Consider the following 25,410-nt stretch of genomic DNA (forward strand, 5'->3'; position numbering starts at 1 on the left):
GCGAACCTGAAGGCTTTTATTTCTTCTCCATGGATTTTAATACCTACTCCGAATTTTTCTTTTGTTTTCGTTACTGCTTGCTCAATATACAGATTGAATAACATTGGGGAGAGGCTACAATCCTGTCTCACTCCCTTCCCAACCACTGCTTCCCCTCGATTCTTATAACTGCCACCTGGTTTCTGTACAAATTGTAAATAGCCTTTCGCTCCCTGTATTTTATACCTGCCACCTTTAGAATTTGAAAGAGAGTATTCCACTCAACATTGTCAATAGCTTTCTCTAAATCTACAAATGCTAGAAACATAGGTTTGAATTTCCTTAATCTTTCTTCTCAGATAAGTCATAGTCAGTATTACCTCACGGGTTCCAACATTTCTATGGAATCCAAACTGATCCTCCCCATGGTCGGCTTCTACCATTTTTTCCATTCATCTGTAAAGAATTCGAGTTAGTATTTTGCACCTGTGGCTTATTAAACTGATAGTTCGGTAATTTTCACATCTGTCAACACCTGCTTTCTTTGGGATCGGAATTATTGTATTCTTCTTGCAGTATGAGGGTATTTCGAATGTCTCATACATCTTGCTCACCAGATGGTAGAGTTTTGTCAGGACTGGCTCTCCCAAGGCCGTCAGTAGTTCTAATGGAATGTTGTCTACTCCCAGGGCCTTGTTTCGGCGTAGGTCTTTCAGTGCTCTGTCAAACTCTTTACGCAGTATCATATCTTCCATTTCATCTTCATCTACATCCTCTTCCATTTCCATTATATTGTCCTCAAGTACATCGCCGTTGTATAGACTCTATATACTCCTTCCACCTTTCTGGTTTCCCTTCCTTGCTTATAAGTGGGTTTCCATCTGAGCTCTTGATATTCATACAACTGGCTCTCCTTTCTCCAAAGGTCTGTTTAATTTTCCTGTAGGCAGTATCTGTCTTACCCCTAGTGAGATAAGCCTCTACATCCTTACATTTGTCCTCTAGCCATCCCTGCTTAGCCATTTTGCACTTCCTGTCGATCTCATTTATGAGACGTTTATATTCCTTTTTGCTTGCTTCATTTACTGCATTTTCATATTTTCTCCTTTCATCAATTAAATTCAATATTTCTTCTGGTACCCAAGGATTTCTAGAAGCCCTCGTGTTTTGACCTGCTTGATCCTCTGCTGCCTTCACTACTTCATCCCTCAAAGCTACCCATTCTTCCTCTACTGTATTTCTTTCCTCCGTTCTTGTCAATTGTTCTCTAATACTCTGTCTGAAACTGTCTACACCTCTGGTTTAGTCAGTTTATCCAGGTCCCATCTCCTTAAATTCCCACCTTTTTGCAGTTTCTTCACTTTTAATCTACAGTTCATAACGAATAGATTGTGGTCAGAGTCCACATCTGCCCCTGAAAATGTCTTACAATTTAAAACCTGGTTCCTAAATCTCTGTCTTACCATTATATAATCTATGTGATACCTTTTAGTTTCTCCAGGCTTCTTCCATGGATACAACCTTCTTTTATGATTCTTGAACCAAGTATTAATTATGATTAAGTTATGCTCTGTGCAAAATTTTATCAGACGGCTTCCTCTTTCATTTTTTCCAGACACTGTGTGACCAAAATTGTGCCGAAACAGAAGATGACAGACTAAAGGTCTAAATACTAAATGTCTTTTTACAAAGCTGTTTCACAGAGGAAGGCTGCACTGTAGTTCCTTCTCTAGATTGTCGCACAGACGACAAAATGGTAGATACTGAAATAGATGACAGATGGATAGAAAAACAATTAAAATCGCTCAAAAGAGGAAATGCCACTAGACCTGATGGGATACCAGTTCGATTTTACACAGAGTACGTGAAGGAACTTGCGCCCCCCCCCCCCCCCCTCCTTCTTGCAACGCTGTAACGTAGGTTTCTTGAAGACCACAGTGTTCCAAAAGATTGGAAAAGGGCACAGGTCATCCCGTTTTCAAGAAGGGACATCGAACATATGTGCAGAACTATAGACCTATATCTCTAACGTCGATCACTTGAAGAATTTTAGAACACGAATTATCTTCGATTGTAATGACTTTTCTGAAGACTAGAAATCTACTCTGTAGGAATCAGCATGGGTTTCGAAAAAGGCGATCGTGTGAAACCCAGCTCACCCTATTTGTCCACAAGACTCAGAGGGCCATAGATACGCATTCCCAGGTAGATTGCATGTTTCTTGCCTTCTGCAAGGCGTTTCATACAGTTCCCCACAGTCATTTAATGAACAAAGTAAGAGCATATGGACTATCAGACCAATTGTGAGATTGGATTGAAGAGTTCCTAGATAACAGAAAACAGCATGTCATTCTCAGTGGAAGTAAGTCTTCTGAAGTAAGTGATTTCAGTTGTGCCACAGGGGAGTGTCGTAGGACCGTTGCTATTCACAATATATGTTAATGACCTTGTGGGTAATATCAGAAGTTCACTGAGGCTTTTTGCGGATAATGCTGTAGTATACTGAGAGGTTGTAACAATGAAAAATTGTACTGAAATGCTGGAGGATCTGCAGCAAATTGACACATGGTGCAGGGAATGGCAATTGAATGTAAATGTAGGCAAGTGTAATGTGCTGCAAATAAATAGAAAGATCCTTTATCATTTAGATACAATATAGCAGGTCAGCAACTGGAAGCAGTTAATTCCATAGTTTATATGGGAGTAGGCATTAGGAGTGATTTAAAATGGAATGACCATATAAAATTAATTGTCAGTAAAGCAGATGCCAGGCTGAGATTCATTGGAAGAATCCTAAGGAAATGCAGTCAAAAAACAAAGGAAGTAGGTTACAGTCCACTTGTTTGCCCACTGCTTGAATGCTGTTCACCAGTGTGGGATCCGTTCCAGATAGGGTTGATAGAAGAGATAGAGAAGATCCAACGGAGAGCAGCGCGCTTCGTTACAGCATCATTTAGTAACTGCGAAAGCGGTACGGAGATGATAGATAAACTCCAGTTGAAGACTCTGCACGAGAGATGCTCAGCAGCTCAATACATGCTTTTGTTGAAGTTTCGAGAACATACCTTCACCGAGGAGTCAAGCAGTATATTGCTCCCTCCTACGTATATCTCGTGAAGAGACCATGAGGATAAAATCAGAGAGATTAGAGCCAACACAGAGGCATACCGACAATCTTTCTTTCCATGAACAATACGAGACTGGAATAGAAGGGAGAACTGATAGAGGATTTAAGGTACCCTCCACCACACACCGTGAGGAGTCTTTCGGAGTATGGGTGTAGATGTAGATGGCAATACTCTAAAATGATAACTTCTGTCAGCTTACATGAAGGCAGTATACTGACATGACTCAGGGGTCAGAGGTATTTGCCAGTACCCAGAGGGTAAGTCAATGCTACTGAGTATCTTTGCACCCCGAAACCTTTGAATTAATTCTTCTATCGTTTTTGGCTTCTCTTGATCTGGTTCAATGATTTTATTTACTGTACATGCATCCAAAACTATTCTCACCTTTCCATCTTTCTTGTCTACCACAAATAATTGACTATTATATTGGCCTTGGCTCTCTCAATAGCCCCAAGGTCAACAATTCTTTGTATTTCCTCTTCTACTGCTTGGCATTTAGCCGGAGGTATGGAGTATTGTTTTGAAAGGCTTGTGTTCCTTACTTTTCAATTTACATTCTACCCCTTTCATGATTCCTGGCTGCTGAGAGTAAACTTTGCCGTGCTTATGTAAGATCTCTGCTAACCTCTTCCGAATCTCTTCTTCCAAATGTGTCACATCTTCTAGTTTCCTGCCTATAGCATCTTCACTCGGTTGATCCGCTTGTGCTAATCCCTCATAGAATATCAATACTTCCTCATCATCCGGTTGTTCTTCTGTAGGCCCCACCTCATAACGCAAATTCACTTGTCAGAACTCTTGTCTCTCTTATGACTTCTTACTTTCTACCAAGGTCAATTCTCTCCTTTCTCCCTCCCATCCTTTTACACTCACTATGCATTCCTCGAAATTTATGATTTCTTCTACTTCATTTAGCCAGTCAATTCCCAAAATAATTGCCATATTAAGACATGGTAACACCAAAAATGTCGCTTTATATACTTTTCCCTCTACTTCAAACCCAATCAATGCTTATTCCTTAATGGGCTTACTTTTGGCACCTACAGCATTTGCAACTCGGACACCATTTATGTGAAAACTACGTAAGGTGGCGTTAGTATTCAGTATCTGTTCATATAGCTTTCGAGACATAGCACACACTTCACTCCCAGTGTCAACTAAGGCTTCAACATCTAGTCCACACATCTTTATCCTGACTACAATTGGACCTCATCAGGAGTGCGGTCTAGTTTTCTGAACTCATTTCCTCCTGATCTTAGGCCTCACTATTTATTCGTCTGCCACCTTCTCTTTCATATTCCCTCGTATTTTCATCTCTTCTGGAAACGCCTTGGAACTGATGTCCATTTCCATGGCCCCTGCTTCCATGATAGTCTTCTTCAGTTGAACGATTGATTATTAAACTGATTCTGTTGGTAATTGTCTTCTCTTTGGCCCTGCTCACCTGCTTGATTATTCTTTTGCTCCAATATCTCCATCAGGGCGCCTCTATCTTTAATCAGACTTCTGGACAAAGTTTCTTACATCCTCTGGCTTAATCTTCTCTTAGTTGCAGAAATCATTATATCAACATTTAAGGGTTGCTCCGAAGTTTCATTTAGTTCCCATAAATGCACAGCAAATTCTTTCAAGGTACCTCTCCAGTTATTAAGAGACTTGCAATGGAGCAGGTTTTCCAGTATTGCACACTGATGGCTCTTTGACCAGTACTTCTTTAGAAATTGTCCTTCAAACTGCTCATAAGTACTGACTTCACTTTTTTCTTCACTCCCCATGTAAAAGCTTCACGTTCCATTCTATCTATTGCAAACTGAATTTTCTCTTTGTCTCGAAAATGTGTTGGAAAAATGTCTCTCAGTCATTTCATAAGAATCTTCTGGTGCAGCGCTCCCTTTGGCTTATATTTTTGTCCCACATGAACTCGTGGATGACGATTATCGCCACTCATTAATGTTATCACTTTACCGTCTACTATAGCTAGTGTTGCATGACCAATTTTCCTGTCAATATCCTCAGTTTTCGTTTCTAATTGTTGGATTTCGCCTTGTAAATGTTGTATGTCCTGTGCAATCCTCCTATTATCTTCTCCCCGATGCACTGTTATTGCGCTTTGTATATTTTGAGCTAATTCAGTCTGTTTGTTGCCTAGTCTCTTAATAGCTACTTAACATTGCTGTTGCTTCTGCATTATCTCTTTGATCTTTCCCCCGAATTCTTCTGTAACTTCTTGAACCTCTTCATGGGCTTTCTCGCTTATCTCTTCTCCCATCTTCTTTGCATCTTTTTGGAGCAGGTTTGTCCTCTGCTGGAATCTGCCTTCTCCCTCCTTGCAGTCTTTCATCACCTATTCCTTATAATTCTGTAATTCTCTCTTCAAATTTTCATGCTCTTGTGGTGTCATCTGAATTTCCTCGTTGACAGTGTCAATCTTTTCTTGGGTTTTCCTATTGGTTTCCTCGATTTTCTGATTGGTGGCTCTGATTTCCTAATTAGTGGCTTCAGTCTTTTCTTGGGTCATTTTACTGTGTTCCTTGGTTTCCTGCATTGTGTCCTCCATTTTCCAATTGGTGGCTTCAATCTTGGCATCAGGCTTTTCTAACATTGCCAGTAGCACATCTTGCTGTCTGCCCACTACAATGTTTAGTACAGGTTTAATTGGTCTCTTGAGGTAATTGGTGGAATGAGGTAATGGGATTTCTATTGAGAGTCCACAGTCACTGATTCCTGAATCACATCTATTCTCCTGTCCTATCTCCTTCTTCCCAGCTTCTACTGCCAGAATCTCCTGCTTGATTTCAGTAGACATGTTTGTTTACATATATTACATACAAGCAACACTATAAATTAACCCTTGGGTAACCTAAGACTCTTGAGCACCTGACAATTAAAACAAAATAATGACAGCAGTACTTCAACTAGCTCAAAACAGAAACAATACCTGTTTGCACTGGATATATAACAACACTTCACCAACTTACCTGAATTAAACAGCAATGGTAATATTCATCACATCACACCAAAGCATCAAAAATCAAATAACACCACCAATTAACATATGAAACCTGTAATCAACAATTAATGCTGCAGTATAAGTCTTAAAATCTATTCCCTTCTCTATTGCTGGTGAAAACATAAAAAATATATGCATACATAGACAAACTACTGCAGAGCCAGAAAATTCCGAAATGGAAGGAAAAATTACTATACAATTCTTGTAGCGTTACAAAATGTGATTATATGCTCTGCAGATGGCCTAATTAAATTATTATTGCGCCAGCAGGTTGTCTTAACTCATTGCACAACGCTAATACTTGCTACGGAATTCGATATTTGTTGCGTGCTGTGTTAACTGGTAGCTGGAGTAACCATTACCACAGTTCCAGTTATATTTTTAAAACCGTTATTTTAACAGTTACAAATAACTTTCAAGTTAGATTTCACTACCGAATACTCCAATGGGGTTACAGTTAAATAATGACACAGGTGGAATCCATCAGTTTAGTTACCAGTATAGCCGCTAGTAGAGCTAAATGTCCTATGAATCGTGCCATAACCTTAGCTGATTAACTGTGGGGAGATTTCACTTGATATTTGAACTATTATTAGTGTTTCATATCATATGTATGTAGGTTATCAGCAGCTATTATAAATATTATCCTCGCAGCCACAGCAGAAAACTCTGAACTTCGCCACAGCACTGTTTAAGTTAAATGTTAACAACATGCATTTTTAAGTATGAAGTAATATGTAAGCTGAATAATGCAGGTTGAATTCAAAGCTTAATTTCTTGTGCTGTTCACTTAATAGAATAAGTGTATGGCCTTGTAATACAATACAAAAATATACATAATGTGACAGATTCGTTTACTCCTGTATGCTATCCAAGTTTTCGTTGAGATTTGGAAAACTGCTCGATTTCTCCATCTACAACATGTGTATGAAAAGGTTGACAGTGTTAAATTTCTGGGATTACATCTCAGTAATTAATTCAGTTGGGAAGGACATACCACAGAATTGCTGAAGCACCTAAACAAGTCTGCATTTGCAGTGAGAATGATGTCACATGTAGGAGACATAAATATAAAAATAAAAAAGCTACATACTTCCATTCTATTATGCCATAAGGGATCATATTCTGGGGTAACTCATCAAACCGAGCAAAAGTTTTTAGCATGTAAAAGTGTGTAATAAAAATCACTTCTGGTATAAATTCAAGAACATCATGTAGAAACCCATTCAAGGAACTTCGTATTCTAACGACTGCTTCCTAATATATTTATTCCTTAATGAAATTTGTTGCAAGTACTTCGAAGCAACAGCTCAATACATAATATCAGTACTAGGAATACAAACAATAATCTACATAAAGACCTAAAATCACTTACCTTGGTCCAAAAAGGGGTCCAACATTCAGGAACACACACTTTCAATAAATTGCTAGCAAGTCAGCAACCAATAAAAACTTGCTTTGAGATAAAGCACCGTTTACAGAGAGTTGAAAGACTTCTTGATAGGCAACTCATTCTGCTCTATAGATGAATATCTCAACAGGGACTGTCAGACCAGCTTAAGTAAAAATTCTGCTATGTTTCAGTTTTGACAACACTTGGTCACAGCAGTCAAGATCAGGTATCTGTATACGATAAATTTATTAAACGTGCATAACTATGTTTTATTCTGGCAGTGTATTAATCCTGTAAACATTAGCAACTCCAGTTTACCGTAATACATTCATGTATTTTGACAATCTACTGACAAGTGATGAGGATAATAAGTATTATATTCAAATATTTTATGTTATACTTTCTCCTCTGCGATGGCCAGCGGCTATTTCCATAGCAGTATGAAAGTATTTGTTCATTCCAGTAACTATCCTCTCTGGAAATATCACCGGGTTCTATGACCTTCAACTGGAGTCGGGAACGCAGTTACTAACTTCCACGTTACCTGTACTGGTAGCCGTTAACTTCCAGAAAACGAGAACTGTGAGTGAATAACAATAACTACCGGAGATAAATACTGACCTCATAGTTATTTCCATAGTCGCTCTAATTCCTTATGGTAACTGTATTTGTACTACCTGCCCAAAACTAAATTGGCAAATATGGCGGTGGCTCAAGGGAACGACCGTACATGTCAATGCGTGTACTGCAGCACTGTTAGCCACAACTCTTACATTAACTTCGTTTTACTGTTTGTGCTGAAAGTAGCGATGGCGCACGAAATAGTACACAGTTCTATCAACAGTCTCACAATTATTTCCATGATCTAGAGAACGCCCTCAAAATGGTCTATCCCTCTCCTTCGATGAGTTGACGCGCGAGTGTAGTAAAATCTTTGGGTCAACAGATGGTGCGAGGCACTATTGGCAGTTATTGAAATACCTGCCAGTATCAGGTGAGCGGTTATCGCAGTAACCGTTACTTCTCAGTAATCGGTTATTTCTATCAGTGAAGTTATTTTTTGCCACCTCTAGTCGCTGCCGCTGCTGTCAATGCCATTGGCTCGTTATAAGCGGCGACTTGGCTGAAGCGTCGCTGGCTGCCCGCCGCCCAGTGTAATCTGTATAGACGTTGTCGTCGAAGTTCGCTGATCGTTGGCCAGGTGGCACTGCGGTCAGGATACTTCGTAGTTTCTCCACGAGATGTCAGCTTCGGAGGCGTGTTGGTCGCTGCTCGATGTAGCATGTCTACGCCGTCGAAACTCTCACGCGGCTGGAACTGGTGCTGTGTCGAATTACTTCCTGACTGACGTTCTTTGACGCGGCTGCTGGGCTCCGTGCCGTCACTCAACAATAACGTTAGCCACTCGCATTATTGCCTACATTAATTTTCGCGATTTTAAAACGGTTTACAGCCGGTTTCGTACGTAAAGACTCAGCACAAAACTTCTTTGACACGCTTGTAATGAATATGCGATCAGTTACGTCGCGATAATGTCTACCCGTGTCTCTCGTTAATATTAACCTCGCACTGTCCCTGTCGTCCGATACTGCCAATTGCTTTTAATTATTAGGTGTTAGATCGTTCTATTATCCTGCAATTACGTCGTAATACAGTGTCCGAAGTTTTTTACGCATTTTCACAATGAAAACTATAACAAAGTACCGTTTATCGACAAAGGGTTTTTCACGAAATTTCTCAATTGTTCATACATACGTAAACTAATGAGAAGTTTTCGTTACCATTTAAACTTTTGCTGATTTTCTTAATACTGCCAATGTTCTTTCGCGATAAGCACACTTGAACCATGTACTGTTATTCTCCTCCTCTTATCACTTGTCCGAAAAATGCACACTATCCTTTCATAGAACGCCACAATGAAACACTCCCTTTTTGAACTCAGCGTTATTGACTTGTGGATAACAGCATAGCAGTTTAGAACAGTTTGACCGTGTGCAACTGATAAAGGCTGATCTGTTAATATTTGGACGGAGAGTTGTTTCGTATCAAATCCAACAGAGTCAATTTGAATGTCAGGTAGCAATAATCGGTACATACTTTGTTGTTATGGTTCTATATATATTGTCTAAACAGCACGAATGAGGCAGTTTCTCCCTTCATCTGACAAAATAATAAAGGTTAACTCATCAAAGGTCGCCTATTAATATCGTCACACATCAATATCCCTTATGTAGCACCATCTGCACAATCTTCACTGCAATCCAAATCGTTGGTGTCCGGCGCGGTTATCGCGTAATCGCGGTACGCAAATGAACACTTAAACATACCAACAAGTCACTCAGTTAATGCCATTTCTATATTTGTTGGAGGTCATGCCCACGGCGCTGGGTGACACAGAGAGCCGTTAAACAATGATAAATGCGGTCAGCCGTCTTGCCGAAATCCGCCCTGCTCGTTTAGTAGTCAACAATTTACTTTTTCGGGGTTTCAACACTGACTACTTTCTGGCGCACTCGGCTCTCGACTATCGATAGTACCTACTGCGAGCTGTGTGAGGCAAAGATATATTGTTCTCCATATGTAAGGGGCGGTTGACTCCTTAAATGTTGCGCAATTCACGAGAATGCTGTCTGCCTGAAAATATGCTTAGTGTTAAAAACTGTTTATTATTCTTTACTTTTTACTCTACAGCTGACGGTTTATCAAATAGATGCAGTAAAAACTTTCATTCATCGCAACGCCATACCTGTTTTTCACTAGCAGTGTTATTTTGACGTGTGCATAAAATATCACAAAATACAACATAAAATTCTATAACTACTTTCACTACATAAAACCCACCATATTATTATCATAGAAACTGTATTTCAATTAAAATCACCTTTAATTTCAACTGATTGTCTGCATTAGTAGAGCAATACTATACGAGCAATTGTCGGTACTACTATATTTTGATGCAATAATGACTCGGCTGAAAATAAACAGCAAATTTAATTACATCTGGCTTTTTTTGACTATTTTTTGCATTTATAACTTTCTTGTAATCGTGGTGAAGTAATAGAAAAAAACCCTGCTAATGATTAATGACTAGTGTCAATTAAGTTTCTCTCGACAAGTTCATTCTTTGACTAAACGAAGTATAATGTTCCAAGAAGTTACTAAGATGCTAGCATGCCAATTGCACAGCTACGAAACAGTGCAGGATCTCACTTCTTTATGCGTTGCCTGTGGTGCAAAGTAGTGCTTATTATGAGTTCCATGATCGACAACAGGATCTTTTTGATTAGTGTGCAGCTTGAATAAATCTGGCCCACACAATATTCTTCATTGCTTCGAAAATCTTCTTGTGACCATGTACTGTGCCCACATACTTGCTCGACCACTTATAATTTGCCTGGCCACATATCACAACATTTTCGACGCAAAACACTCTGGCGTTTGCACTTCAACAAATACGTCCGTTCCTCCAGACAGATGCTTCGCAACTACTTCTCTGCCTTCACCACTGCGCACTCTTGCCAACGACGATATTGTTACTGTGCTTTACACAATAGAAGCTTCCCTGACATGGTCAGCATATTTACTACAATGATCTGACACGAATAATTCTTACTTATCCTATCAACAAAAAATAAAATTTTCATAAACACTAATAAATGAGAAAATTCATTAATACATGTATTTACAAAAATGGTTATGCAATCGAGAAATCAAGGTAGCTGAAATGTACGTGAGGTAGTGGGTTGTAGTGTTGCAAGCTCTCGTAAGAGAGCGCGTCAGATGAGCTGGCATGCATCACCAACAGGTCACGGTGACTGACAGAAAGTGTGCAGGCGCTCGACGTCTGTTTTAATGTCCACTAGTGATCTGTCATGACGTCATTTTCCTGCCAGGATTCCGTGCTCAGGGCGTCCAATCATCTGTGGTTGCAGAGTTGCAGCATCACCTGTATCGCCATCTATGGGGCCATTGTTATCTACAGAAGGAAAACACCTATCATTCTCCTATCTCCTTTACACCAGTCTATTTCTCGATCTTAGTGCATACACTGAAGTATGTGTAGAACGCGTGGGAGCGGCTTGCTCACCTTGTCACGTGACTTTTCCCTTCTTACTCCCCCCCACCAGTTAGAGACCGACACCTGTACAGATGCTTTACAACAGCATCATTTTCAAATCTACTTGAAAATGGTCTGGATGCAAAGGCTACATTCGGTAATGAATGTATATATTAGGAAATAGAACGGCGTTAAATTAATAGAACTGATAACAACATTATTGTAGCTACTAAGAACATCAGATCATGAGGGCTTGTTTGGAAAGAAGCTTCAGACTAGCCATCTATCTGTCATACACTTTACATGGATCTGATATCAAGGGTACCTAAAACCAATGTACAAGTTTTGTAAGTCTTTATGTATGATGATGGTAAAATCGTATTTTTAAGTTCACTTTTGGTACAGATATAGCTTAATGACAATTTTTAATCAGACTTTACAATAAAGACTGTGTCGTAAGCCCATTTAAAGGAGTCTGTGCATGTTGATTTGTTAGTGGATATGGAATAATGTGCGCATTTCTGGTCGTTACCAGGTCGGTAGACCTGCTGACAATGTACTCACCGGTGATAGCAGTGAGCCGATTGAGCGCGAACCCTTTCCTCGGGATAGTGGCGCAGGGGGCGGCCAAGTTCACTGCCTACTACCTGGTGAACTACTTTGGAGCGAGGTTCGGTCGCCGTTGGCCCGGCGTGGCCAGTGCACTCTTGGCTGCAATGGCCTGTGTCCTCATCTTCTGCCTGCTGACTGGTGAGCTGTGTCCATATGTCTCTGCTAATTTAGCCTCTATCTTATCTAAAAATTGGATGAAAATCGTAAGATAGATCAGTTAGATGTCAATAGTCAGAGAAGACTGCTGTGATAACCAAGTGGATCAACTATGAGATCGGTAGAGATGAAGCAGATCCAGGAATGTTGCTCATAGACTGTGGCAATTAAGAACCACAGGTTAGATATTGACGAAATTCAATAATAAATCGCCATGTACAGTAATGCGCGATGATGGCCGATATGCGCTGTTACAAATTCTAAGGTTTAGAATGCCATCCCCATCGCAAATTTCGTAGGATGGAAGGGTTGTACTGCCGTTGATTCTCCTTGGCTTAATGGAATAGTAGACATTTTGCTTTCAGTAAGGGGTAAATTACTTAGTCACCTATTTACAGGAATAAGTCACTGCAGGTAATCGAACTGATCACGAATGGGATAGAAGATTTTATGGAGGGATACAATACAACAAACGAGAAAACAATATACTGCCATAACTCGACTCAACAAATACTCAAATATACTGATTAATACACTGTACAGCTATCAGCTACATAGCTAGTCCATAAATTTAATCAGCATGAGAACGGAAAAAATGCCAACGATATGATTCACGGTTATATAAACACAAATCTACTGAAATTTAATCTAAATCATGAAGCAAGTAATCGCTAAGTGAATATTCAGCTGCTTCGTCGATGGGGGAGAACAAAAATAGGGCAAAAAAATAGAAGTAAAGACATGCCAGTTATGGGTAAAAGACCGTTTGGTGGAGCTAAACGGTTGTCTTAGTGGTTTACAACTTCTACTTGTTGTCTGTTGTTGGGCAACAGGTATTTTAGTACATGGGATGAGATCTATTCGAACTGATAGGGACAGGTTAACAGCTTCATCTATCACAATCTACCCTATAATTTCCTAGTCTAGTATCATGGGAACATGAAATCTGTGAGAGTAACTGTTGATGCAAGTACAATATATAGCTGCAAAATCTAACCTGATTTGAAAGTGGAGACGATCAGCAGTTCATAATTAAATACAAGCCCGGAAACATGGATTCAACCCAAAAATCCTTGCTGAGAAAATGTACGAAATAATTATAAGTTATTTTTGTTGTAAGCAGCTGATGATGTTTACTATGATTACACATGAAGTGATTGTTTAAGAAACAGTAAGAAATTCAGTTACAAGAGATGAACAAACTAACTTTACAAATTAAGCACTATTTTGGTAGTAACGAAGAGTAAATGACGACATATAATAAAATGAAGTTTTCTTGTAATATGCATCTGTTTGAAAATCTGGACTACCCCACTCAATTTGCTATGATAGTCATCTGAGATGAATACTCAAAATTAATCAATTTTATCAGATAACATCTGAAAATTGGAACCCATTTTATTTTAGGGTTCACTTTAATTAACAGAAATACAAAGACTATTTACTGTCAGAAGATGCAAAACATACGTTATATGTTATATCACAGTAAGAAATTAGCTTTATAGACACACATTATGACTGTGTGTGCTGAAACGAAAAATTGTGATAACATATGATAGAACCACACAAAAAGATTACAAGGAATAAATGTTACTATTGATGCTTTTGTATCTTTTTTTTAATATTGAAAATTCTTTAGAATATGTGCAGAATTTATAGTATTGATACATTATTCGATCATAGGTTTATTTATTCATAATTTACCAAACACTTGTCAGATATGCATTTAAGGATAGTATCTTCCAGTTGTTATTGTTAAATTGCATGATGTGTTCGATACAAGTATAAGAAATTTATGGGTTATATACTTATCAATTAATTGCCTAGTTCAATGAACACACTATTTATTTTAAGGTAATTATGATACCTTTAAGTCCTTGTTACTCAGTGTTTGGAGCTTTTAAAAACGTGAAGTAACTGTAGTTTCACTTAGCAAGAGCGAAAACGGTTGAAGTAAAAAAAGGAGAAGTAAAATGGTGCACTAGCTTTGATTTTAGGTTTTAGCGTAAACTGTTCACACAGAAATATATAATACTATGACTGTCAATAACCCAGACAGAATATAATGTAAATGTAAACAAAAATATTCAGCAATTTCGAACAAACTGGTTTAAGAAGGGGTGTATTATATCAACAAAGGAATCCAACCATTTAAGAGAAAATGGAATCCTGGATTTGAAATTTGATTAACAAAACCATACTGATCAAATTTCAACTGTTACCATTAAATTATGAACGTATGTCTGAAAACTGTATAAAAATGAAGTAAAGGGTCAAAAGGAGTTGCATATATCATGAATTACAGGATGGGTTTATTTATCAGCTGTTTCTTCACACCTATGTATGTGCATGTCAGGCTGGATTTACATGTCTACCTCAGAAGTACAGTAACACAAAAAGCAAAAACCGAAACTGCACCAACAAATTTTGCAAAATTCACAGACAGATGGAGCACATAATCTATCTTCCACTCTGTTAGAGTAAGGTTGTGGTGTTCCTGTTAAATCGCTGGTCCAGGGAAAGATCAAAATGTTAATACGATAGCTCAATCTATTGCTGGCAAGTAAATGTATGTCTCGTCCTCAGAACTGAACATACAAAAATTCCCGTTTTGTGCAGCGCACATCGCGGGTGCAGGAATCGTGGTGGCGACCATGCTGATGCAGTTCAGCACCATTGCCAACATGGGCATAGCGAACCTGCAGAGCATCGAGGTGCACCCCACGTGTCTCCGCCAGATCGCCACGAGTGTCGAGTGGGCAGTTGCCGGGATTGCCATGTCTTCCCTGCCCTACCTGGCTTTGATGGTACGTGAAATGTAAGATGTTGCACATCAGTAGGTGGAAAAATAAGCCTTCTATCTATCTATCTATATCCGAATCCCGCTCCAGCTACTGCCTGGTCTGGGTGCTGACGAGTCCTCTCCATTTGGCTCGGTCCTCCCACCACTTTTCTTCCTCCACTTGCTGCCAGGTCACACCCCTCCTTTCAAAAGATATTCTCACTCCCATTTTCCACCGTGTTCTTGGGCGCCCTCTAGGTCTTTTCCCATCCATCTGTAGTTCTTCCATAATTTTGGGGAGTCTCTGCCCATGCATCCTCTTAACATGCCCATACCATCTTAATCTCTTTCTTTCAATTTCTTCTCTCATACTTTCTTGTTTGAGGTCCTTTCTAATCTCTACATTCCTTACTCTGTCCATTCTTGTTTTTCCCTTAACTGCTCTGAGAAATTTCATTTCACCTGCTTGCAGTCTGCTCCAGTCCCTTTCTTTCATTGTCCATGTTTCTCCACCATAGGTGACAATAGGGAAGTAATAATTCTTATACATCAGGAGTTTTGCTCTTTCTGAAACTTCATTATTCCAAATCAGATGTTTTATTGTTTGGTAGAAATTGCCTCCCTTCTGTAACCTCCTATTAATTTCGTTAGTTATTCTTCCATCCCTAGATATTTCACTCCTTAAATAAGTGAAACTTTCTACCACTTTGAGGGGTTCTGCATTCAAGGTAATATTTCCATTGATTCCTTTCTCTCTTCCAAATACCATTACTTCACTCTTATCTTTATTTATTTTTAATACATACCTTTTCATTATTTCCTTGCATGCATCAAGCTGTAACTGTACATCAACCTCTTTATCGCCCCATATTACCATATCATCTGCAAAAATCATCTTTTTATCTTTTTCTTTTACTATATCTTTAACTGCCCTATTCATTCCCTCCATCACAACATTAAAAAGCGCAGGAGATAGAATACCTCCTTGCTTAAGTCCTTGTCTTATTTCGAAGTGTTCAGAGTTCCCCAATGATGTTCTAATTCTACAATTGTGGCCTCTGTACATTGTCTTTATAACATTAATGTATCCATCTTCTATATCTATCTTCTTCAGTTCTTCCCAGAGTCTTTCCCTGTCAACTGAGTCATATGCCTTTTCTATGTCTATAAAAACCATTATCACCCTTTTGTTATACTCCCAACTTTTTTCCATCAGTTGACGGATAGAAAATATCAGGTCGATTGTGCTCCTTCCTTTCCTAAACCCATGCTGTTCTTCACTTGCTCCCATCTTCAAGAAAGGCAATAAAAGACTTTGTAAAAACTACAGAGGAATAACCCTCATTAGTCATACAGCCAAGATTTTTGAAAGAATTTTACTAAATCGAGTAAGTGAAAAGATAGAAAAGGAACTGAGTGAAGAAAAAATAAGCCTTACTGCTCGGTCACAAGGTTGTTCATCCAAATTCAGTAGCAGACGCTGCAGGAGAGGTGTTTTGGACCATACAAAGGTACATTAAAATTTTTAGAGCACATGATCGAAGAAGCGCCAAGTAAAACATTAGTTCCTCCGACACACACTATCTGAACTTTCGGGACACCCCCTCTGTAATGCGAAATTGATCCCTAGATGTCACGAGAAGCAGACGCGCCAGTATAAAACGAGGCGAGGAGTATTGTGTTGTCAGTAGAGAAACAGTAACAGCTGAATTTGACTTTCAGAAGAGTTCAGTGCTTCGATCGTGGACTGTCATTGGCTATTACCTGAGTAGCGTATCACCAGGTCATCCCCATCGACGCGCAGGTCGCCGAAGTGGCGTCAAATCGAAAGACCTGCACCAGGCGAACGGTCTACCCGACAGGAGGCCCTAGCCACACGACATTTCCATTATACCAGGGACATATCAACTCTTCTAAAGCTGCCTATGTTCACTGTTGGTGATGTGATTGTGAAGTGGAAACGCGAAGGAACAATCGCAGCTAAGCCAAAATCAGACAGATCAGACATCATATACTGATGGACAGGGACCATCGAGCATTATGGAGGGTGGTCGAAAGAAATCGGTGGAAGTACTCACTTGGGAGTTTCAAAGTGATTTAAGCAATTCAGCTAGCACAGTGACTCCACATATGGAGTCAAAAGAATGGAATACAGTTGTCGACCAGGTGTTCATAATCCATCTATTTACATATTCAGTTCTAAGTGACACTCGACGTGGTGTAAAGAATGACACCACTGGGCACTCAATGACTGGAGACGAGTAATTTGGAGTGATGGATCACGCTATACCCTGTGACTATCCGATGGGAGGGTTCGGGTTTGGCGAATGCCTCGAGAACATTATCTGCCGTCAATGTCTAATGCCAACAGAGAAGTATGGAGAAGGTGGTGCTACCACATGGGGGGGGGGCGGCGTTTTCCGTGGTTATGGTGTGGTCCCCTTACTGCGTTTAAGGAAACCATTGCATACGGTGTACAGTAGCGCAACAGTTCAGAAACGATGACTGGATCAACATGACAATTCACCTAGTCATACACCAATGTCTGTGAAGCAATGGTTTGTAGACAGAATCATTCCTGAAATGGACTGGCCTGCCCAAAGTCCGGACCTGAACCCAACACAACACTTTTGTGATGAGATAGTACTTGGACTTCGCTCCAGATCTTCTCTGGTTTCGGCTATTGAGGTAGGATGGAGTGCCATTCCTCCACAGACGTTCAAACTACTCATTGAAACTGTCCTCTTTAGAAATCATGCTGTCGATAAGGGCGAAGGGAGGACACATCCATTATTTACTTCCACTTGAATAAGTGTCGGAATACTTTTGATAAAACAGTGTAAATCTCGTGAAAAAAAAATTGCGTTAAAATCAGAGATACTGTATTCGAGTCCATTCCGAGATATTTCGGCAGTAATTCTGCCGGAGCGCCATTCTGAACTGTAGCAGGAGAGAGTGGCACCACAATATCGTTTTGAGATGTTCATATAAATATAGATGTAGCAGATTGATGCAAATATTGTCGCTTACATTCCCTTAACATGAGGTAAACAATGGTCTCCATTGACGATGAATCTGATACAAAATGTGAAGAAATCAAAACGACAGATCAAATATGTCTCAGAAAATCCAAAGCAAGTGTGATCACTTTGTCGTAAATTTTCAACCAGTATAATAACGAATTTGAGACAAAAACTGTAAAAGTTTAGATGATAGGTCCAATGCGACGGATAAATTCCAAAAAATAACGATATCTTTCTGTTAGGCGTATTTCTCTCTCGTTGATACTTTTCATAAACCAGCGTAAAAAGTAAGGATCACATCTTCATCGCCATCAAGTTTGTCTGGCGATGTAGAATTTAAACCTGTCCTATTGCCCTGGATGGGATGGAAAAAGAAGATTTACAATCCTCGGAGTATTCTATTTTCCTGAAGTTCAGCGAGTTGTTTGTACATCGCCTGATAGTTCGGCTGTACTGGATTTCTGTACATTTGGGGAAATACTGGGTGGTCACAACTAAACTGGCAGTGTTCCTAGCGCTGCAGTGCTGGCTATATATATCACAGGACGTTGAAACATTGTAGGTGTATCCATCAGCCGGTGCGCTCGCGGAGTGTGATAAAAAAATAATAGTTCCATTTTCCGCCACCAGGTGAAAATATGGAGTTATAAGCAGCCAGAATGTGATGTAGGTGCAGGGAAAGAATATTTCCCAGCCACATTCATGAACGTGTAAAATTGGTCCAGTTTTGAAGAGCACTATTGTGGAAACGGATGATCCAAAAAAATATGCCGATGGTCTCATTCAATGCAGAATTTCATGTCCTACAATTTTTAATTCCACTACGTTTTCGATATTGTGAGTTATTTACGAGATATAATCACAAAACCGAAAAAATACCCCTTTCTCGGGTACATTTTTGTCCCCCACCACTTTTCCACAAGTCCGCCAAGGGGGAAAACCTAGGATAGTCGTACTGGGACACAAACGAAGCCATTAAAACAATAAAACATTTTGTAGCAATTCTACTGGGCATGTCAGCCAGTTCTGTGCATGCCACAAAACGAAGGGCGAAGTCATGACGTTGTAGCCTATCTTGGAGCTTCATTATTTGCACATTCTGAATCTCGTAGGGATACCATTGTAAAATGCGCCGCAAAATCTTTAGAACAATTGGCCAGGGAAGAGACAATTTCTGTGATAACTTGAGCGGTGGATCCTAATAAAGCGAGTGCTGCACTTCATCAACAACTGCCATGGGAATGGGCTACTTCCCTTTCTCATCTGCACCACTATTGTTCACCTGTTTCTTCAGGTTAATTGATCGTATTCCTCAGCCCATTTACTATCATGGGGCCTCATCACAGCTGTTCCTATCGGTGATATACTCACCCTGCAGTGATGTTGTTTCCGTCGTTGTGATAAAACAACTTTACCAGGAGTGTACGTCTTTTTCTCAACGGCCACTGCGTTTCATATACCCTTTACACCAATTACCACTTCATAAAAGAAATCAACACGCATCGCCTAGCGACGTACAGCATATTGACGTCGAAACAACAGACATTTCACATTCTGACTCCTTACAGTGCCATATTTTCAACTGGTGGCAGAAAGTAGAACTACAGGTATTTTTTTTTCTGGAAGCTTTGCAAGCTCAACGATTAATGGACGTACGTGCGATGTTTCAGCGTCCAGCAACGTTTACAACCTGCACTGCAGCTCTTGGAACACCATCACTATAATTATACCCACCGGGTACTTGTTTTAGCATCCAATTATACCCACCGGGTACTTGTTTTAGCACCCTTATATGGAACGGTCAATAAATAATTTATAACTGTGCATTTGTTGGATAATAATGGAAATACGTCATTCTCTAGTTGACATCAAGATCTACAGAGGGTTAGCTGCCCTCTGTAATGAAAAAGAAAAAAAAAAAACAGAGTGAATGGACCAACGACGAACTTCAGCGAGTATCACGGGACGTCCGCCTCGAACTATTGCAACGAACAAAATGAGCTAAAAAAAAAAAGTAGTTAGCTCTCGCGCTTAGGAAGAAGGACGTGTGCGAGGCGACGGTTCGAATCCAGCTACAGTGACTGCTAGTTCTTAATCTATGTCTTTCCTGTCACCCGTGAAATTATTTAGTTTATATGACATTTGAGAGCTAATATAATGAAAAAAATAATCCCACGTGCATTTTCCTGAAGTTGTTGTGAATTTCATATGTTATTTGACTATTTACTATTTTTAATTAAATGTTCAACGACGGGGTACGGGCTTGGAAAGCCTAGGCAAAACTCGATAAATAATGATGCGAATGACGTTATTCACAGTTACTAATATAGTAAATCACAATGAGTCGGAATACAAGAGTGATGTACAGTTACTCGTCGGATGTGCTCTCGAGATCACATGTTTGCAGGATGGTGTTTGTCATACAGACGTGGAAAACAAATTGAAATGGTACCTACTACTTCGAATGAATTCAGTTTTCCAGCATTTACAGGGAATATTCAGTGTTTCTAAGGAAAAGCATACCTCGTTCACATTTTGAAAAATTTCTCTTTCTTGCGATAGTTTGGATGCAAACTGTGCGTAACGCGACATTTTCGCAAATATCGGTGCTGGAAACTGTTGATGTACAACGGAATGTAATTAAAGTTGTTATGTAGTCAAATAACATGAAATGTGCTAAATCTCCATGGAAATACACTTGGTTTTTTTTTAGTTACATTACCTCTCAAATAAGTTAAATAATATGACCAGTGATGAAAAAAATAGAATAACGAATAAGTCTGAGCAGGAGCCAAATCGTCGCCTCGTACATGTTCGTCTTGGAAGCTCGAACGCTAATCACTTGACTACCACGAATTCGAACGACCAGCACCTTCGTACATGTACGTCAGTTACATAATCGATGCGTAAAAATTCTCTTGAGATTTTCTCGGAATTTCCACAATAGTACATCTAGCTACTCTCGCATTTTGTTGTTTTAGTGGCCTCCTAAAGACACACAAAGTTTGAAGTAAATCTGTGAGCCGAACTTCATGGCCTCTCCTCGTTAGTATTTTCAGTGAGTATTTTCAGCTTCAGTTTTAACGTAGTCAGTTCGTGGGTCATTTTGCAGTTGTGAAATAGAGGGCGATCCATATAAATCTGATTTCCTTCCTTCAAAAGCTCGTAAATACGGGGAAGTTGTCTGGGAGAACTACAAGTACCGCCCGTTGTTGACAAGTTGACCGTTTTTGCGCTTGTTCTTTGTCCGGCGTTATGCCGCGCCTGCTCGGCTCGTGTTAGTTCGCTGGTAGCCCCGTTGGTCACGGTTTGTGAAGTGTAGTGAGTGTGTAGTTCGAGCAAATCAGTGATTCGTTCGCAGACTTTAACTGGCAGGAAGATGCATTACACACTTCGGGAATGAGTTTCTATTGTGAAAATACATGGGAAGACAAAGTCATTGGTTACAACAGCCAGAAAGAATTCAATCTGCGCGATGTTCCAGCAAAGCTAGCAATTTTATCAATTGTAAGAAAGTTGTAGACGACTGATGGAGTAAAGTGTGTCAGTTGTAAACATAAACAGTCGTTGAATGCAGAGGTTATTGATAATGTTCAAAGACACTGGAAGTACTCTCCAAGGAATTCATTTTGTCGATTGAACCAGCATAGAGCTCCGAAGAAATCGGCATTTCGAGCATACAGAGTGCACTTCTTGCAAGTGCGCAAGAAACAGACCATGAGAAGAGAATGCATTACTGTCGATAGTTTCAGGGGTTTCTTATTCAACAGCCTCTGCATAACTTAGTTTACAGATGAGGTATGGTTGCATCTTCCAGGTTACACCAAAACACGAAGCAGTAGACGCTGGGCTGGTGTTAACCTCCATATCATCCATGGAAAACCACTGTATGATGAAAAGGTCGGTGTGTGGTGCTCAATGTCAGCTTCCAGGAATGCTGGCCCCATTTTCTTTGATATGACTGAAGACTCTACAGTTTATACGGACATCTTCAATACATTTGTGGAGCAGCTGGATGACATCGAACTTATGAAAGCTTAATTACAAGATGGAGCAGCGTGCCGCATGCCTAGCGCTTCCATGTAACTTGTAACAAGTCAAGTGTCTATGATGACCGAACAACCGCCCCCCCCCCCCACTTTCCCCCGCCCTTGTGGCGGTATCTTAAAAGCTGAGTGTACAGTCATAGACCACAGACAACTGCATAACTTCGTGGGGCCAAGGCACACGAAGTAAGCAATACTGGCGAGGATGCATTTCACATAATGCATGGAATACAGTGAAAAGAATGCACTAGTGCACTTGCACATCTCTGCTGGTGAAGGGCACTTCCAGCATTTGCTGTGAGGACTTTGCATGTACGAGGGGGGACCCAAAAGTAACCGGAATCGTAATGCTGCACGTCGTGTACTTGTAGTAGCAGGTTGCGCCGCCAGAGGGTTGTAGTAGGATCTCTGCTGAGTCATTCTGCCACGCGGCGTCACCCAAAAGTGAGAAGTGTGGTTTCTTTGGCAGTTCTTCGAGTGTGCGTGCAGTGCAGACGTGAGACGAGGACATGGCTAGTTCTTACGAACAACGTGCGGCAGTGAAGTTTTGTTTCTTGCTCGGCAAGAAAGCAGCAGAAACTGTTGCGATGATTCAGACAGCCTACAAAGACCATACTCTTAGTAAAACGCAAGTGTACGAATGGTCTTCTCGGTTTAAAAAGGCAGAAATGGTTGTTGAAGATCAGCTCCGTTCCAGTCGACCTTCAACTGCTCAAAGCGAAGACAACATCGACAAAATCCGTGATCTCATCAGTGAAGATCGACGCATGACAATCGACCAACTCGAGAACTTGTCCAAGTTGTCCTGGAGCTCAATTCAGCGCATCTTGACCATTGATTTGGGGATGCAAAGAGTGGCAGCAAAATTCGTGCCGAAGCTTCTTACTGGATATCAAAGGGATTGTCGCGTTCAAGCCTGTCTCGAAATGAAGGACGCTTTCAAAGATGGTTCACACTTTTTCAACAAAATCATTACCGGTGATGAGTCATGGTGCTATGGGTACGATCCAGAAAGTAAACAACAGTCATCATAATGGAAGTCACCTGGCTCACCTCGACCAAAACAAGCTCGACAAGTGAAATCAAATGTGGAAACGACGTTGATCTGTTTTTTTGACATCAAAGGGATCGTACACTCTGATTTTGTCCCTGAAAACCAGACAGTAAGCCAACAATTCTATTTGGAGGTTATGAAACGGCCTTGTGGGCTTTGTGAGATTCTGGTGTGTGGTTCCTCCATCACGACAATGCTCCCGCGCACACGGCTCTCAGCGTTCGCCAGCTTTTGGCCTCAACGAAGACGAGTCCCTTGACCCACGTGCCCTATTCACCGGATGTAGCACCCTCGGACTTCTTCCTATTCCCGAGGATGAAAAGAGACTTCAGAGGGAAGCGTTTTGCGGATGTGGAAGACGTAAAACGCAATGTCATGAAAGTGCTAGCAGGTATAAAAGAGGATGAATTTAAAAGGTGCTTCGAACACTGTAATGAATGTTTGGACAAGTGTATTAACGCTAATGGAGAGTACTTCGAAGGAGATTAAGGTTGTATTTGAAAACAGTAAAGTATATGCTTTCTAGAAAGAAATTCCGGTTATTTTTGGGTCCCCCCCCCCCTCGTATGTATGTATGTATGTATGTATGATATTCATCATCTCCTAAAATTGCAAATGTGTCCCGTTATTGGTTCAGAAGTTCTAAGTTATTAAAGTAGCTCATGTTTATATGGGTCGAACTGTATGTCGATGTAGGTGCGAAGGCATGGCAGGATTGCAAATTAAAGAGTATACAAATGTTGAAGTCTAGTTTGCAGATAGTTTAGGATCTGATTAGGTGTTCATTGTATGTTAGGAGAGGTGGGAATTTGATGAGGGGGTAGAGGGAAACTAAACAGATGTTGAAATGGAGAACAGAGTGCATGACGCTCAAGCATTTAGAGCGAGTAATAGAACGTTGGTGGAGAGTACATCCGTGCAACACTGGCATAGCAAACTATAGGTCAGACCATGGTACATGTGGAGGATAGTGCAGGAGTGCAATCACCTTTTTGCCCAGTTAATATATTTTGTAATCTCAGTCTGGTGCGGGCTTTCTGTTGGATGGTTAGCAAGGAGGCTTTAGACTCGTAATAATTCACGTGGAAACATATCTGTGATTGGTGTCTTTCATTCTCACTACTTACAAACATCTTTTCCTTTCACAGGACGACAAGCGACTTCCCTTCGCCATCCTCGCAGCCCTGAACTTGGTGGTGGCGTTTTCCGTGTCGTTCCTGCCGGAATCTGCGCTGCAGCGGTTGCCGGAGACGTTAAGGGACGGTGCCGTCTTTGGCAAAGGACAGCCTTACTGGAGCTGGAAACCTAAACCGACACCAGAGTACGCCAAGGGCTAAAACAGCTACAGAAGTTCCTTTTAATTTAGAAGGAATGTTAATGCGATGCTGGAAACCTTCGAGTTCTGTTTACTGACGGTGCACATGACTTACTCGGCCTGCTATGAACGAATAACAGTGCACTTCGAGCTCTATTTCTAATCTGTAAACAGTAGCACGAAAATTAAGCCTGACCTGGATTAGATTATAATTTATGGCCGTTCTATCCAGTAAATGCTACACGCCAAAATAAACTGACATGGAAACCGCACCAACTGAGTTACCAAAAAAAAAAAAAACCTCACAATAGACTAAAACTGCATATTGCACCCATGTTGTTGTTGTGGTCTTCAGTCCAGAGACTGGTTTGGTACAGCTCTCCATGCTACTCTATCCTGTGCAAGCTTCTTCATCTCCCAGTACCTACTGCAACCTACATCCTTCTGAATCTGCTTAGTGTATTCATCTCTTGGTCTCCCTCTGCGATTTTTACTCTCCACGCTGCCCTCCAGTACTAAATTGATGATCCCTTGATGCCTCAGAACATGTCCTACCAATCGGTCCCTTCTTCTTGTCAAGTTGTGCCACAAACTCCTTTTCTCCCCGATTCTGTTCAATACCTCCTCATTAGTTATGTGATCTACCCATCTAATCTTCAGCATTCTTCTGTAGCACCACATTTCAAAAGCTTCTATTCTCGTCCTGTCTAAGCTATTTATCGTCCATGTTTCAGTTCTATACATGGCTACAGTCCATACAAATACTTTCAGGAACGATTTCCTGGCGCTTAAATCTATACTCGATGTTAACAAATGGCCGGCCAGTGTGGCCACGCGGTTAAAGGCGCTTCAGTC

General features: G+C 40.4%; 1 protein-coding gene across 1 annotated transcript in view; it reads left to right on the forward strand.

The window, feature by feature from the left end:
- The window catches only part of LOC124789258 (carcinine transporter-like), a 35,845-nt gene extending 11,268 nt beyond the window's left edge, over positions 1 to 24,577 (forward strand). The window contains exons 3-5 of the mRNA XM_047256554.1: positions 12,103 to 12,317; positions 14,955 to 15,142; positions 24,389 to 24,577. Of these exons, the coding sequence (XP_047112510.1) occupies positions 12,103 to 12,317; positions 14,955 to 15,142; positions 24,389 to 24,577 (592 nt within the window). The remainder of the gene's footprint in view (positions 1 to 12,102; positions 12,318 to 14,954; positions 15,143 to 24,388) is intronic.
- The last annotated feature ends 833 nt before the right edge of the window (positions 24,578 to 25,410 follow it).

Source organism: Schistocerca piceifrons, chromosome 3 (genome assembly GCF_021461385.2).
Source record: "Schistocerca piceifrons isolate TAMUIC-IGC-003096 chromosome 3, iqSchPice1.1, whole genome shotgun sequence".
Taxonomy (NCBI): Eukaryota; Metazoa; Arthropoda; class Insecta; order Orthoptera; family Acrididae; genus Schistocerca; species Schistocerca piceifrons.